This window comes from Abramis brama, assembly GCF_963993115.1.
Source record: "Abramis brama genome assembly, chromosome: 21".
In the NCBI taxonomy this organism is placed as follows: domain Eukaryota; kingdom Metazoa; phylum Chordata; class Actinopteri; order Cypriniformes; family Leuciscidae; genus Abramis; species Abramis brama.
In genome coordinates this window covers 2,070,662-2,086,099 of record NC_139983.1, presented here as the reverse complement: position 1 = coordinate 2,086,099, position 15,438 = coordinate 2,070,662, and the positions used below count along the sequence as shown (strand labels likewise).

Below are 15,438 nucleotides of genomic sequence, written 5' to 3'. Positions count from 1 at the left end.
CAAAAAGGATTTAAGCAGTGGATTTTGAATCTCTTCTTGTAAACTCGGAGATGTGGATTCAGACGGCAATTAAATTCCCACACGACCTGTTTGTCAAAAAACAGTAGGTACTAATTTGGCCAGGGATTTTTACGCGGGTTGGGTGAGAAAAAACACTAATATTATGGATTCGGACGGCACTAAAATAACTGACTTACTGTACGAGCCCATGAGAAACAATATTAGTGTCCGAATAGGACTTAACTGACAGTAGCCTGCTTTCACTGGCATTTAAAAGCGCTCTTTAATTAAAATAAATGTATAACATTTTATTATATATAATAATATAATTAAAATTCTATTAACAATCAGTGTAATGACAATTTTATTCTTTGCATGAAAACACTTGAATTAGCCTAATCGAACACTGTCTGTGTGTATTAAAACTTCAGAATTATATTCATATAGACCTGCAACAGTGATAAGGTAAAGCTAAGAGTGGTCCAGACCAACCTTCCGAAAGTATGACTTACAGAAGGTATACTTAACTAAGAACGTTTCGGGAAACACGTATTAACGATAAGGTACAGCTTAAGGTGTAACTTAAGAACGACGTAGCGTTAAGATGGTTTCGGGAAACCCAGCCCAGTATCTTTTGCCTATTTTGTATTTTGAATGAGTATCAAAGATATTAGCAACTTTTACTCTCTACTTGACTACATTTTTGACTAAGTATACTCTTTACTCCAATACATTTCTAAACACGTTACATTTTGCATGTCACTAGCTTTTTCTGCAGCAGTTTGTTTCTGCTATAAAGAAGTGATATCGCCATCTTGTGTGTGTTGCCTACAAGGCTCCTTCACGTGAATACGAGTGCATTAGTTCAGGTAGTTGCTAAATCACAGGTGTTTCATATGTGAGATGAGGACATGATGAGGCCAAAACCAGTGCAAGACTTGAGTATTTCTAGACAAATAAAAGGCTTGTGTCGATTGCATTTTTAAGGTGTTCAGTTTTATTTTGACTTTAGAAAATAAACACATGATTGCTCTCCTCACAAATCAACTGTTTCCCCCTGTATTCATTTTATCCCTTTAAACTAATCATTGATCACCAAAATGACATATTTAAAGTTTTTCCTTGAAAAAAAGTCATCCTGCCTTAGAATATCTTGAATGTAACTCGACACCCTTGCCTCATTTAGTATTCGCGGTTCTATGAATATGCAAATGAGCCCCGCCTCCACTCACTCACTCAGCTCAGCTGGTTACAAGGTAGTTTGTGACGTCAGAAACACCAGCGATTTCAAAGTGTGTTTTTGAGGCTGTCTTTGGTTCACTGCAGTTTTAAGGAGAAAATACTCAGCAATGGTGTCGACTTATGAATTTACACATGGTTTGAATATAAGCTTATTAAAAACACCACATAGACACATAAACAACATTAGAAGCTGGATTTTCACCACAGGGGGACTTTAACACAAATATCTATTTACTGTTTTGTTACAGAAACAAATGCATTAAAATGTTAATATATAATAGTATAGAGTTCTCTACACTCAAAAATGCTGCAAATGGCATAAATTTCAAACTAAATCATTCAGATCCTGACGACACTGATATTAGGCTGTTTAGCAACATGTAAATAAAACAATTATGAAACACAATAAAAACGAATGCAAAAAAGTATTGGTCAACACTGAAATTAAAGAATTATATAAAGATACAACATAAAAAATGACTCCAATATCAATGTGACTTTTTGCCTCAACTTTTTTCACCCTTTTATTAAAAATGTGCATCAATCAGTGTCTGATACGAGTGTACAAAGCATAAAAACACCTCAAGAGCAAGTCCCATAATTATATGATACAGTTTCAGAGTACAGAAAATGTAAACAAAACAACAGACTAAAATCTAAACACAAACTCCAGATAAGATACACACACGGAGAACAAAACCATATTTGCATATTTGGTTGTAGTTGCTTCAAAGACACGTGTAAGTCAGTCCGATGCGGAGGCAGAGCGAGAACACGGGAGCTGAGCTCAGTATAGTTCAACACAACATGCGCTTGCTCCGCTATATTTGGCAATGTAAACAAAATAAGCAAAGAACGATCAAGAAATACAACAGAAAGCAATAAGTTCAGTAGTTTTGACACGCGTGTACGCACAACAGTCGGACTCTGATATCATGTGAAATCACGGCACACAGCGTGTCTTTAGTTGCACATCTCCGCAGAAACAGGAGTGCGTATAAAGAGTCTCGTCCCGTGACGCAGATAAACCGTGTTTTGGCTTCACATTCACACTTTAAAGTTTGCTTGTAAAAATCTCTGACTGAAATACATCAGTCACAATAACAGATGTGCAACCGCAAAACATTAACACTGATATAGAGACACAAGGTTTCACAGACGAGGATTGAGCTGGTCTCAGACTAATGCATGTTTGAGCTGTTTTAAGTCCCCCGGTAATCAACTGTATCCCTTAAAATTCATCTTTGATCATTAAAATTACATTTAAACGTTTTTTTTTTTCCTAGAAAAGAATGTCTTCATGACTTAAAATAGCTTGAATGTAACTTGACACCCTTGCCTCATTTAGTATGCGTGGTTCTATGAATATGCAAATGAGCCCCGCCTCCACTCACTCAGCTCAGAGATCCACTGGTTGACGATCACACGTTGATCTGATTGGTTACAAGGTAGTTTGTGACGTCAGAAACACCAGCGATTTCAAAGCGTGTTTTTGAGACTGTCTTTGGTTCACTGCAGTTTTAAGGAGGAAATACTCAGCAATGGTGTCGACTTATGAATTTACACCACACAGACACATAAACAACATTAAAAGCTTGTTTTCCACCACAGGGAGACTTTAAGATCTCAAGATGCACACCAGTAATGTTTTTTTTTTCCAAGGCACGATTATAAAATCTACTTAAATGTCCAGACTGAGGCCTAATCCTGACTTAATCTAAACCCTGTCTGTGAAACCAGGCCATAGAGTTTAACTCTTTCCCCGCCATTGACAGAATTTTCCGGCCATCCATGTTCTCACTGTTATACAGTAGGGGGCGCAATTACACATCATCTGAAAGAGTGCTGAATCTCCAGATCAAGACAAGCAATAAAAGCATTGCTGACGCACACTGTAAACTTTGACAAAAACTTGATTTTCTCAGCTTATTGTTCAAAATGTTGCTTTTTTTAATGAAACCCACATTGAAGTGTTGATAAAAAAAAGAATGCATGAAGCTAGAATAAAATGTTGAGCCTCTGCTCTTTCTTTTGATAGTTTGCATGTTCAGATTTTCATACAACAGAATATTCCGTGAAAACTTTGTGAAAATGATCAGAAACGCCGGTGGGGAAAGAGTTAACATTTTCATCTCTTTGACATAAAAGAGCTTCTTTGAAAACTAAATGTTCAATATAAAAGCATTCAGAGTAAACCCACGTCTCGAGGCCTGAACCCAACGGTTTATGACACGTTTCTTACATTCACCCTTGAGGACCGTCTGACGATTACCCTGCTGCTGTTCCCAGATGAAGCGTTCCCAGATCCCAGATTTGGCTTGACATTAGCAGCAGGATCGAGTCTTTGGCTGTTCGGTGATCTTGGCTTTAGCTCTAACACACAGGCACTGATAGCTAATGACTGAGGGATGCTGGGAGTCTCACTCTTCTTCATGGCTCTGACTGGCGTCTGCGCCGAGGCTCTGGATGGCCTTCCACAGCCTCTCGTTCTCCTTCAGCTGATCGCTGAACTGAAACCACAGACAGAACCGCGTTAGAGCTGCTCCCCACGCACTGCATGATGGGAAACGGCTATCTGACGACACAGCTCAACACTCATTGGTTTAAAGTAAACCACCGTGATGAATCGTTCTCTTCTAATATGATTGATTTTGTAACTTTGATATCATGTTTTAATGTGTATAAATTAAGTAGTTTTCCCAAACTCTCTGACAGTGCGATCTCTCCATGTGATCCAAAATCCCAAAACATGTCCATATATTGAACTAAAAATGAATGGAAAACACGTCTTTCAGATGGAATTAAATACCAAGTATTTTGGGTGTCTTGTTCATCATATTTATTTGTATATAAAAGCAAAAGAACTTAAAGTGCCCCTATTATATGCTATTTTAAAGATTTCTGATTTTCTTTTAAATGTCTCCTACAACAGGTTAAATGCATCAAAGGTCAAAAACACTTTAATGTCCTCATAATCTCCACTGCAGCATCAGCTGTTTCCTCTCAGTGTCTGAAACGCTTCGATCGAGGATTCAGTCTCTCTAAACCCCGCCTCTCTGAGAGCTGCTCTGCTGTGATTGGTCAGATGGCTCAGTCTGCTGTGATTGGTCAGAAAGCAAACGCTCATTATCATATCTGAATCTCAGCTCTTGATCACAGTGATACGAACAGTAACAATGGCGTGGGTTTTACCGTATCAACCTCATCAAAGTGGATTTGCTTTGTCAGCAGAAAACAGCGTCTTCTCGACATGAACAACACGAGCCAAACTCTTCCAGTCTCAGATACACTACAGTGTTTGAGGGCGGAGCTAAGAGACGCTGTTCAGCCAATCAAGACCACAGGCTGGCATTATGCAAAATTAGTTACAAACCTACGCAGGTTCAGCATGAAGTGAGACTGAATTACTGACGACTCGTTTCAGTTCAGAATCACTTCTTTCTTTTGAGAGACAAAAACTCCATTCATCTGCACTTTGATCTTGGCAGTCTTTCACATTCACAAACAGCTCCATTACACACTGCAGAAAAGGTCATATCCCAAAAGCATAATAGGGGCACTTTAAATTCCACGCAGTTCATTAGAAGCGCAGCGGACGAGTGTGAATCACGTGATGTCCTCTTCGATCTCGTACTGTTGGTGTCTGATCCGCTCTGAGGAGAGAGAACGTCTCGGGTACGCATGTAACCCTCGTTCCCTGAAGGAGGGAACGGAGACATCACGTAGATTACGACGAATAGGAATCTCGCTAGAGAGGCCAATCTACTTCAAGTGTAACTAAATGAGGCAATGCACATTGGCATGCGATGATTGCATCAGCTGCGCTGCATCACTGCACGCGCATATAATGAGCAGCAAGTGCACTGCATCTTCAGGCTTTCCCTGAGGCGCAGTGAGACTTATTGGATAACACTGGGAAAGAGTGCCCTCTCCATTGGAAAAGGAACGCTGCGGAAGCCACATCCTTCCCTGAAGGAGTCATGTGGAGATAACACATAACCTCGTGGGGTTGTTTACATATGGAGTATTGGGGTGACACCAATCTCCTACGAGATGGGTTCTTCCCAAAGGGAAAGACACGGGCTTCCGTTTAGGAGCAACCGTGGAAAAATCAACATATGGGATCCTCGCAGGGTTACACATATGTCACCCAGCCTAGACCCGGTTCTCAAGGATTCAGCGGGATATCATTTAATGATCAATGGGATTGCACTAATCGTAATTACAGTTAGGGTCACTTTGTGACAACAATGTGCAATATCTTTACATAAAACTGTCAAGTTTCTGTATTGTAGTGTGTTACAACTATGGTGTCTTAATTATTGTCATTGTGTTGTCATGTGTGGATGCACAGTAAGGTTTGCTAATTAATTTCATTGTATAAAACATGCAATGACAATAAAAAGGAATTGAATTGATATAGGCCTGACGCCAGACGCTCCGCCATGTCCGGTGCCGAGGGTGATGGAGGACTCAACAGGTTTTTCTGGAGACATGAGCGCAACTGTAGGCAACAAGAGACGGGCCTCTCGGTGCTTCGACCCGTGTGAGGTGAGAACACAGGAGGAAAGCGGCTCTAGACGGAGGCTAGAGAATCTAGCGAACGTGTTGGATGTCGCCTAGCCCGCAGCTCTACAAATATCTGCTAGCGAGGCGCCACGTGCCAGGAGGATGCAACACTTCTTGTTGAGTGAGCTCGCAGCCTGAGCGGGCAAGGCACGCCCTCTACTTCATAAGCCAAGGCACTGGCGTCCACTATCCAGAGAGATGAAGAGCTGGTCTGAGGTCCTGAGGCTTTGAGTTCTGGGACAGAGCAAAGCCAGGGCTGGGTCTGCCTCCTCCAGGGGCAGCGCTTGCAGGTTCACCACCTGATCCCCGAAGGGAGTGGTAGGAACCTTGGGCACATAGCCAGACCGGGGTCTCAGGACAACATGGCCGTCACCCGGCCCGAACTCTAGGCACGATTCATTGACCGAAAGTGCCTGCAGGTCCCCTACCCTCTTGATGGAGGCCAATGCAACCAGTCAGGGTGCGGGTGCCCTGTCTCTGAGAAAGAAGGTCCTTCCTCAGAGTAATGCGCCAGAGAGGGGCAGTCGCGAGGAGCATGAGTTCTGGGAACCAGGTCCAGTTGGGTCAGTAGGGCGCAACTAGCAAGACCTGGTCCTCTTCCTCGCTGGCTTGCACAGGGTCTGTGGCTCGCTGGGAGAAACACATATTTGCGAAGGCCCCGGGGCCAGCTGTGTGCCAGTGCATCCCTCGGGCAGGGAGAAAAACAACTGGCATTGGGTGATCTCTGGAGAGGCACTCAGATCGACCTGTGCGGCTCCGAAACAACGCTAGATCAGCGGGACCACCTGGGGTGGAGTCGCCACTCTCCCGGGAGCCCAGCTCGGGAAAGCTCGTCGGCCACACAGCAGCACAGGGACCTGAATGGCCCGAAGCGACCTCAGGTGCTTCTGACTCCAGAGGAGGAGATGGCGGGCGAGCTGCGACAGGAGCGTAGACCACCTTGTCGGTTGATGTACGCCACGATCAGTGTTGTCCGTCCGAACAAGCACATCTTTGCCCTGTAGAGGCTCAGAGCAAGACACCTCGAGGTAGTGGACGTGACGTCGAGTGACCGACTGAAAGGGAACTGCACTTATCTGAGATTATTTCTCACAGCACTCGCTCTGAACTGACCTGCTTCTGTAACATCTGGATTTGAGCTTCCTGCCGGTTCACGGTTTCTCTGAGCTGAAAAACACAACATGACTTCATTACACTCAATATTCAAATCAGCCAAACATTCTTTTTAAAATGACAATATTACTGGACATCCATGTTTTGTTCAAAAAGCAATGACACATGAGCATTTTCCAGCTGGCCTCAAACCCGTGACTGTTTCCGGAAGGCTTCCCCTTTAAGACTTAAACGCCCACTGTATATATTTACCTTCTAAAATTAATATAAGAGCCATTCACTCTCTTTTTCTTACTATGCCGTATGTAATATATAATATCTTACTGGGACTGGAAAGCGAAAGTGATATGCTGGGAAAAATTGTGAATTGAAAAATTCCCAGTTTACAAGTTGTAATTACGAGTTCTACAAGGACGTGAATGCTTTTTACGAGTCGTAATCTCGTGATTCCAGTAATGACAACATGGCATTAATGCACCTTTATTTAAGCATCTGTATATTTGATTAAAAGTAACAGGTCATGCGGTGTGAAGTTGGGCATCATGCGTACGTGTGCCAGCTCGACGCTCGCTCCGCAGCAGCTCTGATCGGATCGGGCCGTCTCCGCGCCGTTCATCTGCACGTAATCCACACATGCCGTCGGCTGCCGAACAAACACAACACAGCGGCTTGAGACACACAAACAAACACCAGTCGACTGCTGATAGTCTTTAAAGCATTAGTTCACTTCAGAATTAAAATATCCTGTTAATTTACTCTCCCCCACGTCATCCAAGATGTTCATGTCTTTCTTCAGTGGAAAAGAAATGAAGGTTTTTGAGGAAAACACTCCAGGATGTTTCTCCATATAGTGTCTTCAATGGGGTCCAACGGGTCGAAGGTCCAGATGTGAGTTTCAGTGCAGCTTCAAAGTCTCGACACGATCCAGCCGAGGAATAAGAGTCTCATCCAGACAAACCAGCGGACATTTATAACAAAATAAACATTTATATACTTTTAAACCACAAATGCTGGTCTTGCACTAGCTGTGATGCAACACACATTACGTAATCAAGTTGAAAGGTCACGCGTGACGAAGGCGGAAGAACAGACCCAGCGTTTACAAAGAGAACGTGCAAAGACTAAGACAAACGCCATTCACAAAAAAATAAATAAAAGGTAAAGCAATGGTGTCGAACGATTTTGAAGTTGGAGGAGAAAATGAGAGTTTTTCACCCGACTCTACATTTCTGAACCGGAACACGCGTGACCTTTCAACCTGATTACATAATGTGTGTCGCATCACAGCTAGGAGCATTTGTGGTTAAAAAGTATATAAATGTTTTTTTTGTTATAAATGTCCGCTGGTTTGTCTGGATAAGACTCTTATTCCTCGGCTGGATCGTGTCGAGACTTTGAAGCTGCACTGAAACTCACATCTGGACCTTCGACCCGTTGGACCCCATTGAAGACACTATATGGAGAAACATCCTGGAGTGTTTTCCTCAAAAACCTTCATTTCTTTTCCACTGAAGAAAGAAAGACATGAACATCTTGGATGACGTGGAGGAGAGTAAATTATCAAGAAGTTTTAATTCTGAAATGAACTAATGCTTTATTTCTTCCTGATTGGGTCAGCAGAGCGTTCAGTACCATCAGGCTCTTGGCTTTGAGCTGGTCCAGCTCCTCGTACGGCAGCGTGTTGCTCTCGGGGTAGGAGGACGGCAGCGGCTCGATGGAGTCTCGGGAGTCGTTCGGCAGGGGGATGAACTCTGCGTCCAGCAGCTCCTGCACTCACAACCACAGAGAAACACACTGCAAGCTTTATGAAGGAAGACTTTAAGACTAAGCAACGAAAATTGAAGGGTACAATATTTGTAGACATTGTAATGCCAGCTGAGGCTGTTTTCATGGCAAAATCTGTGTGGTTTATTTAATTCATATCTTTATTTTGCTTCTTCAGTAAATGTGTCTTGATTTAAAGGGGACATATCATGAAAATCTGACTTTTTCCGTGTGTAAGTGTTATAATCGGGTCCCCGGTGCTTCTAACAACCCAGAAAACATGAAAAGTAAAACCCAGTAACTTTGTTCTGGTGAGCCTTTCTCTGCAAGCATGTCAAAAAATAAGCCGATCAGATTTCGCTCCCCTTCTGACGTATGAAGAGGATCTTAATATAATATTACCGGCCCTTAATCTGCACGTTTACACACATCAACAACAGTGACCAGTTCTAACGCAATGGCCAAAGATCCAGCAAAGCCTGAAGCTGTTCTGTGGTTGAGCGCAGACGAGCACTGAACACTATTGACCAGAACATGTCACCGCTGTCTTATAAAGACCTCAGGAACTGTGGACACTTGTGGAGAAGTTAAACACGATGATGAGATGATCAGTGTAACTCCACAACAACTACAGAAATGTCTCCACTAACATTCAGAAGCTCTTCCTGAGTCTCTCCGTAAGGCTGCACTCGCTCCTGGTGATTCTGGGATTCTGGATGAGTGAGATTGGCCTGTTCTGTTATTGCTGGAGTTTCTGAAGCTTGTGTAAAGACTCCGCCCTCTTCTGAACGGAGGCGGAGCTAAAGCTCATTTGCATTTAAAGGGACACACACAAACAACGGCACGTTTTTGCTCACAACCAAAAAGGGGCAAATTTTACAAGCTATAATAAATGATCTGGGGATTTTGAGCTGAAATTTAACAGACACATTCTGGGGACACCAGAGATTTATATTACATCTTGTGAAAAGGGGCATAATATGTCACCTTGCTATTTCAGGGTATATGCAGGAATCATAGAGATGAATTTACTACCTTGTACTACCTTTTTTACCACCTCCACAATATTTTTTACTACCAACACGACATCAAGCAGCAGCCCTTTTTTTTTTGGGGGGGGGGGGGGGTATGCAAAGCACCACTTACTACTTACTATAAGGTATAAGTGTGACACTGTTACACCCATCATACATATTCGGTACACTGTTTAATTGTGATCATTAAGTATTGTCATTGTCAATTATGTTTTTTTGTAGTGTCGAGTTGAGTTTCAGTTGTCCTCATCTTAACCCTAGCCCTTGAGTTATCCTAACCATAGCCCTTAGCCCTAATAAGGTGAATAATAACCTTGGCACTTTGTCATTGCTATCATCTCCGACTCACTCAGGGCTCGACATTAAGCCTTTTCATGTGCTTGTCGTTTGGACAAGTAAATCAGTCATTCGCTTGTCCGAGTAAAACAGTTGCTTGTCCGGAATTTTTTGGGTGTGTGTGTGTGTGTGTGTGTGTGTGTGTGCTGTAAATATAATTTATTCTGAAGAAATATCCTCATCTGTGTTCAGTCAGCTCTGATATATTTAAATCTGCATATTGTCATATCTGCACCTTTAAAGGGCATTCCCTATAAATTAAATTGGAATAGCCTAATAAGATATAGGGCTGTTGTTACCCTAGGTAGGGCTAATCAAATTAAATCATTTACACTGAAAATTTACAACTGCATTATATAATGTTATGAATATGAGATCGTTTTAAATATTTTTGAATATACAAATAAGAAACGTTGGAAAGAATGATACTTTTAAACATGAAAGTAAACCGCCAGTAGGAGGCGGCAGGCAACCGTCTTAATGAGCGAGTCATTGAGTCATTCATTCAAACGATTCGTTCAAACAACTGATTCATTCAAGAATGAGACATGTTTATGAATGGTTCATTGAATCGGCCAATTCGTACACAACGCTGAATCATTCAGTAATGAAACACGGTTGAGTGTTGCTGTGAGATGCGTTACGGTTCTGCTGTGATCTTTGTTTGGAACTATTTTTGCTGCTGAAACAGAACAAAAACAGTCAATATTGTGTCTAAAATGTAAGTGACTTAATTTGAACTGTTTATTGAACTGTTGCATCAAAAGCAATGTCACATTTTCAGTCGTGATGGTACTAGAAAACAGCACTCGTCGTGTGAGGTTGCTAAACTGTATCATATGTTAAAAATATTAAAACTCATTTTGAATTGTGGCACTGGCAGTATGTTGTTAACTGAGTTTACATTTGTTTGGACTTCTCCTCGAGAGGCTGCGCGAGCCTCAACAGCGCAACCTTGTTACCGTCAGTAATACTTATCCACTATCAATCGCAACATACAATAAATATAATACAATCAGAATCATTCTCTCATTTTAGTGATTCCCTAGTTATTTTCTTGTTATTGACGTTTAATCAGGCTACTTGTCCCTTCAAAAAATCCACTTGTCCCGGACAAGCGTTAGTGTCGAGCCCGTCGGGTCCTGTTGTTAGCACCGTATATATGTTTAAATTATGCTAGATGTTAAAATATGGAGACACAAATATTAAGCAAAAACATGTAAACTCATATATATTTAGGTGGTGATGAAAAATTTACTACCAGGTCAAATTGCGTTTGTTACCTTTTACTACCTTTCAAGGGCCTTAATTTTGGTAGATTCTTTTTACTACCGCGCGGACACTGTATTTGCACTGAATAAGACACAAATACAGAGCAAGATTTTTTTTTTTTTTCAGTGCATGTAATGTTTATGCCATGACTTTATGAATTAAAGCTGTTCTGCTGTAATGAGTGTGTGTGAAGGCCGTGTTGTGTGCGGGTGGAGGCCCGGCTTCACCTTGCGCAGCCACGAGGGGCAGGAGCTCTGGCCGGTCCTGCTGTCGATGGAGAAGATGGGCGTCTGCAGACCCCGCTCCCCCAGATCCGCCTCCACGGTTCCTCCCAGCATGCCCTCACGCAGCTCTGAGTCTGTGGCCGAGCCCGTCTCCAGATCCACCGAGGAGGTCGAGCACTGGCCTGAGGACCGGCATGCTCAGTTACACACACAGATTACACACACGCTACACACGCTATATACAGACTACACAAACGCTATACACATGCTACACACACACGCTACACAAATGCTACACACGCTATATACAGACTACACAAACGCTATACACACGCTACACACACATGCTATACAATCGTTACACACACTACACACGCTCTACACAAGCACTACAAACACACTACATGCGCTCTACATGTCATACACGTGCTACACACACACACACACACACAAGACTTTTATTTCAGCTAGCTGCCAAAGCACTAAACCTGCGCAACACTTGCACTACACACACACACACACACACTACAAACTACACACACGTTGCACACACTACACACAGGCTAAAACTTTTTAATGTTAATTAAACAACAAAAGACAAGGAAATCACTCACAGCTCCAGATTGAATAGCTATTGTATTTATTTGTGCTCTTGCTTGTAGTTTGATTATTTGTTCTCATTTTCTTTATTTTTATTTTGACAGTAGTGCTCTTCTCCCTGAACACGGCACATACCGAACCGAACCAAAACCGTGACCCTAAAACCGTGACACAAACTGGACCAGAAATTTGAACCGTTACACTCCTACTACACATAAGCTACACACACGCTTACACACACACTAAACACAAACACACACATGCGCTGAACAAAAACAACACACGCGCCACACTACACAAACACACACTACACAGGCACTACACACACATTGCACACCACACACACTACACTTTTATTTCAGCTAGCTGTGAAGGCACTACACCGCTACACACACACGCTACAAAAGCACTGTACGTGCGCTACACACACGCGCTACACAAAACTACATACACGCCGCACACACAGTAAACACGTGTTACACGCCACACACACATGCAGTACACACACACTACACTTTTATTTCGACTAGCTGCAGAGGAAACATTTATCTTTTACATTTAATTTAACTCGACACACTCAAATGACTAAAACTTAAATAAAAATGTATTAAAACTATATACAAAAAAAACTAATTCAAATGACAAAAAACTAATTTAATAAAACTTTAACAAATGAAAACAGAAAATATGATAATATTAATAAAACCTGTAACAGTATCTGAACGATACTAAAGCACCGCTGGCTCTCACACACGGACACTGAATAACAGGAGTATGTGATCTCACCGCTGCCGATGGACAGGCCGCTGCTGTTTGAGCGGATCGTTTTGGAGTTCAGGACCTTTTCTGTCAATAAACATGAACAGGAAGTTAAACTACAAACCTTCACTTAAAGAGGGGATTCACAGCTACACAGATGGACGTTTAATACACACTCCCTTCCGCCAGAAACCTCAATACCCACAATGCACTGGTTGCCGCCAGGGTTTGAAATTAATGTTTTCACTCACCGGCCAATTTGGCTACTATATTTTTAAGTTACCGGCCATTCAGAACTTCTACTAGCCAAAAAATCAATTAAATTAAATAAACCAGATTAACTATGCACTAAATCTGCACAGATTAGGCTTAACGAACTTCCCCAGCAAAGTGAGGAAATATAATAAGTAACACGCCAAATCACTGCACTGCAAAAAATGCACTTTTCTTACTTAGAATTTAAACATCTTAAATCAAGATGCATTTACTAGATGAATAAGATTTTAGAATAAGCCATAAGATTTTATGTCTTGTTTTCCGGGGGAATTAATGCAAATTAAGTGAGTTTTTGCTTAAAACAAGCTAAATTATCTGCCAATGGGGTGAGACAATTGGCAGAACATTTTATTTCGATTAATTCCCCTGGAAAACAAGACATAAAATCTTATGGCATTCATCTAGTAAATGCATCTTGATTTAAGATTTTTGATATTTGGACTTTAAACAAGACAAAAACACTAAGAAAAGTGCATTTTTTTGCAGTGTAGCCAATTCGGCGTGTTAATTTGTAGCTTTAACTAAAGCCCTGGATCTGCCTTTCACATGTGATGCGTCATCCAGCGGACTTCAGCTGATAAATAAGCGTGAACAGAGAGTGTGTGAGGACGCACCCATGATGAGGATGGTGTGCCAGCCCCTGCAGGACAGATCCGGCACGTGGTGTAAGGAGCCGAAGATGGGCCGGGGCAGAGCCGGACACACCTCAGAGCCGAAGCCTTTATCAGGAGGCATCCCGAGCCGGCCGTTCCCTGCGTTCCCCCACGCGAAGATCTGGTTATCTGAGGGACACACACACACATCACACATCACTGCAGAGGAGGAGGAGGAGGACACTGAAGAAGAGCAGTGGAAGTCTGGGAAGAAAACTAATGCTTCTGCTGCTTCCTAGTCCAGACTGCGCTGATAACAGGGTTATTATTGTTGACCAACACTAAATCTACTGTAAAGAACACTGAAGGTGATTGAAATAAAGGCTGCAATAAAATAACATTTTATTACAAACTAAAATAAACTAAAAAAAAAAAACGTTTTTTTTTTTTGTTAAAGTAAATTTAAAAAATAAATGAAAGCTTAATAGTAATATTTTAAGTAATAGTTACACAAAAAAAATAATTGGAAAAAACAAAAGTTAAATGCACTAAAAATTAAATGAAAAGTTAAAAATAAATTCAAAATATTAATATAAGTACATAAATACTAAAATGATAGATGGACATTCATCAACCAATCTTTTTAAACGTGTGATGATGATGATGATGATGATGCTTCTCCTTCACTATCTGCTATAACGCATTCATTTAGATAAAAACACACTACACACACACACACACACACTACTAACACGCACCACATACACACACACATTACAAACACACTACACAAACACTACAAACACACTACACAAACACGCTACACAAACACGCTACACAGAGGCTACAGACACACACACACACACAGTCACAGACACAAGCTATAACACTACACACACACTAGACACATACTACAAACACGCTACACGCACATGAAAGCACACACACACACACAATATACAAAACATTAAATAAATTGACTGTCAAAGAAATGAACACGCGAGGACAGTGTGTGTGTGTGTGCTCAGCTGATGTGCGGTCCTCACCCTCAGTGGCGGCGATGGTGAAGCCGTCTCCACACGACACCTTGCACACCGCCTTCCCCCCGAAGGCCCCCACCAGCACCTTCACCCCCTGGTGCTTCTTGAAGTCCTTGACCCCCAGCTGCCCGTACTTATTACAGCCGAAGGTCACCAGACGCCCTCGCTCTGCACAGGCAGGAACATTCACATTAGCAGACGCCTGTGTCCAAAGCGGCTTACAGATGAGGAATACAGCAAGAGTCGTCATGAAGAGGCCAAACAACACAAGAAGTGCTCAGAATACACAGCTCAGACACTGCTGACAGCAGCACAGGCCGGACGAGCAGGACTACAGGACAAGGAAAGGGTTTATTTACATTTTTTATGGATAACACCATGAGACTGGGTTACGAGGCGGCGCACAGTGAGAGTGGTGTGTGTATGTGTGAGACGCACAGTAAGAGCAGTGTGTGTGTGTGTGTGTGTGTGAGACGCACAGTAAGAGCAGTGTGTGTGTGTGTGTGTGTGAGATGCACAGTGAGAGCAGTGTTGCCAGATTGGGACGGTGATTTCCAGCCCAAAAGCTCACCAAAACCCGCCCACTACAAGAAAAAACCGCCCAAAATTTTACTGC

General features: G+C 42.2%; 1 protein-coding gene across 1 annotated transcript in view; it reads right to left on the bottom strand.

The window, feature by feature from the left end:
* Window positions 1–1,736: 1,736 nt before the first annotated feature.
* Window positions 1,737–15,438, bottom strand: part of nek9 (NIMA related kinase 9) — a 33,508-nt gene continuing 19,806 nt past the window's right edge. Inside the window, exons 16-23 of the mRNA XM_084096705.1 lie at window positions 14,829–14,990; window positions 13,804–13,971; window positions 12,941–13,000; window positions 11,558–11,736; window positions 8,557–8,691; window positions 7,475–7,567; window positions 6,925–6,978; window positions 1,737–3,752 (exon numbers count right to left, since the gene is read on the bottom strand). Of these exons, the coding sequence (XP_083952831.1) occupies window positions 3,663–3,752; window positions 6,925–6,978; window positions 7,475–7,567; window positions 8,557–8,691; window positions 11,558–11,736; window positions 12,941–13,000; window positions 13,804–13,971; window positions 14,829–14,990 (941 nt within the window). The 3' untranslated portion in view covers window positions 1,737–3,662. The remainder of the gene's footprint in view (window positions 3,753–6,924; window positions 6,979–7,474; window positions 7,568–8,556; window positions 8,692–11,557; window positions 11,737–12,940; window positions 13,001–13,803; window positions 13,972–14,828; window positions 14,991–15,438) is intronic.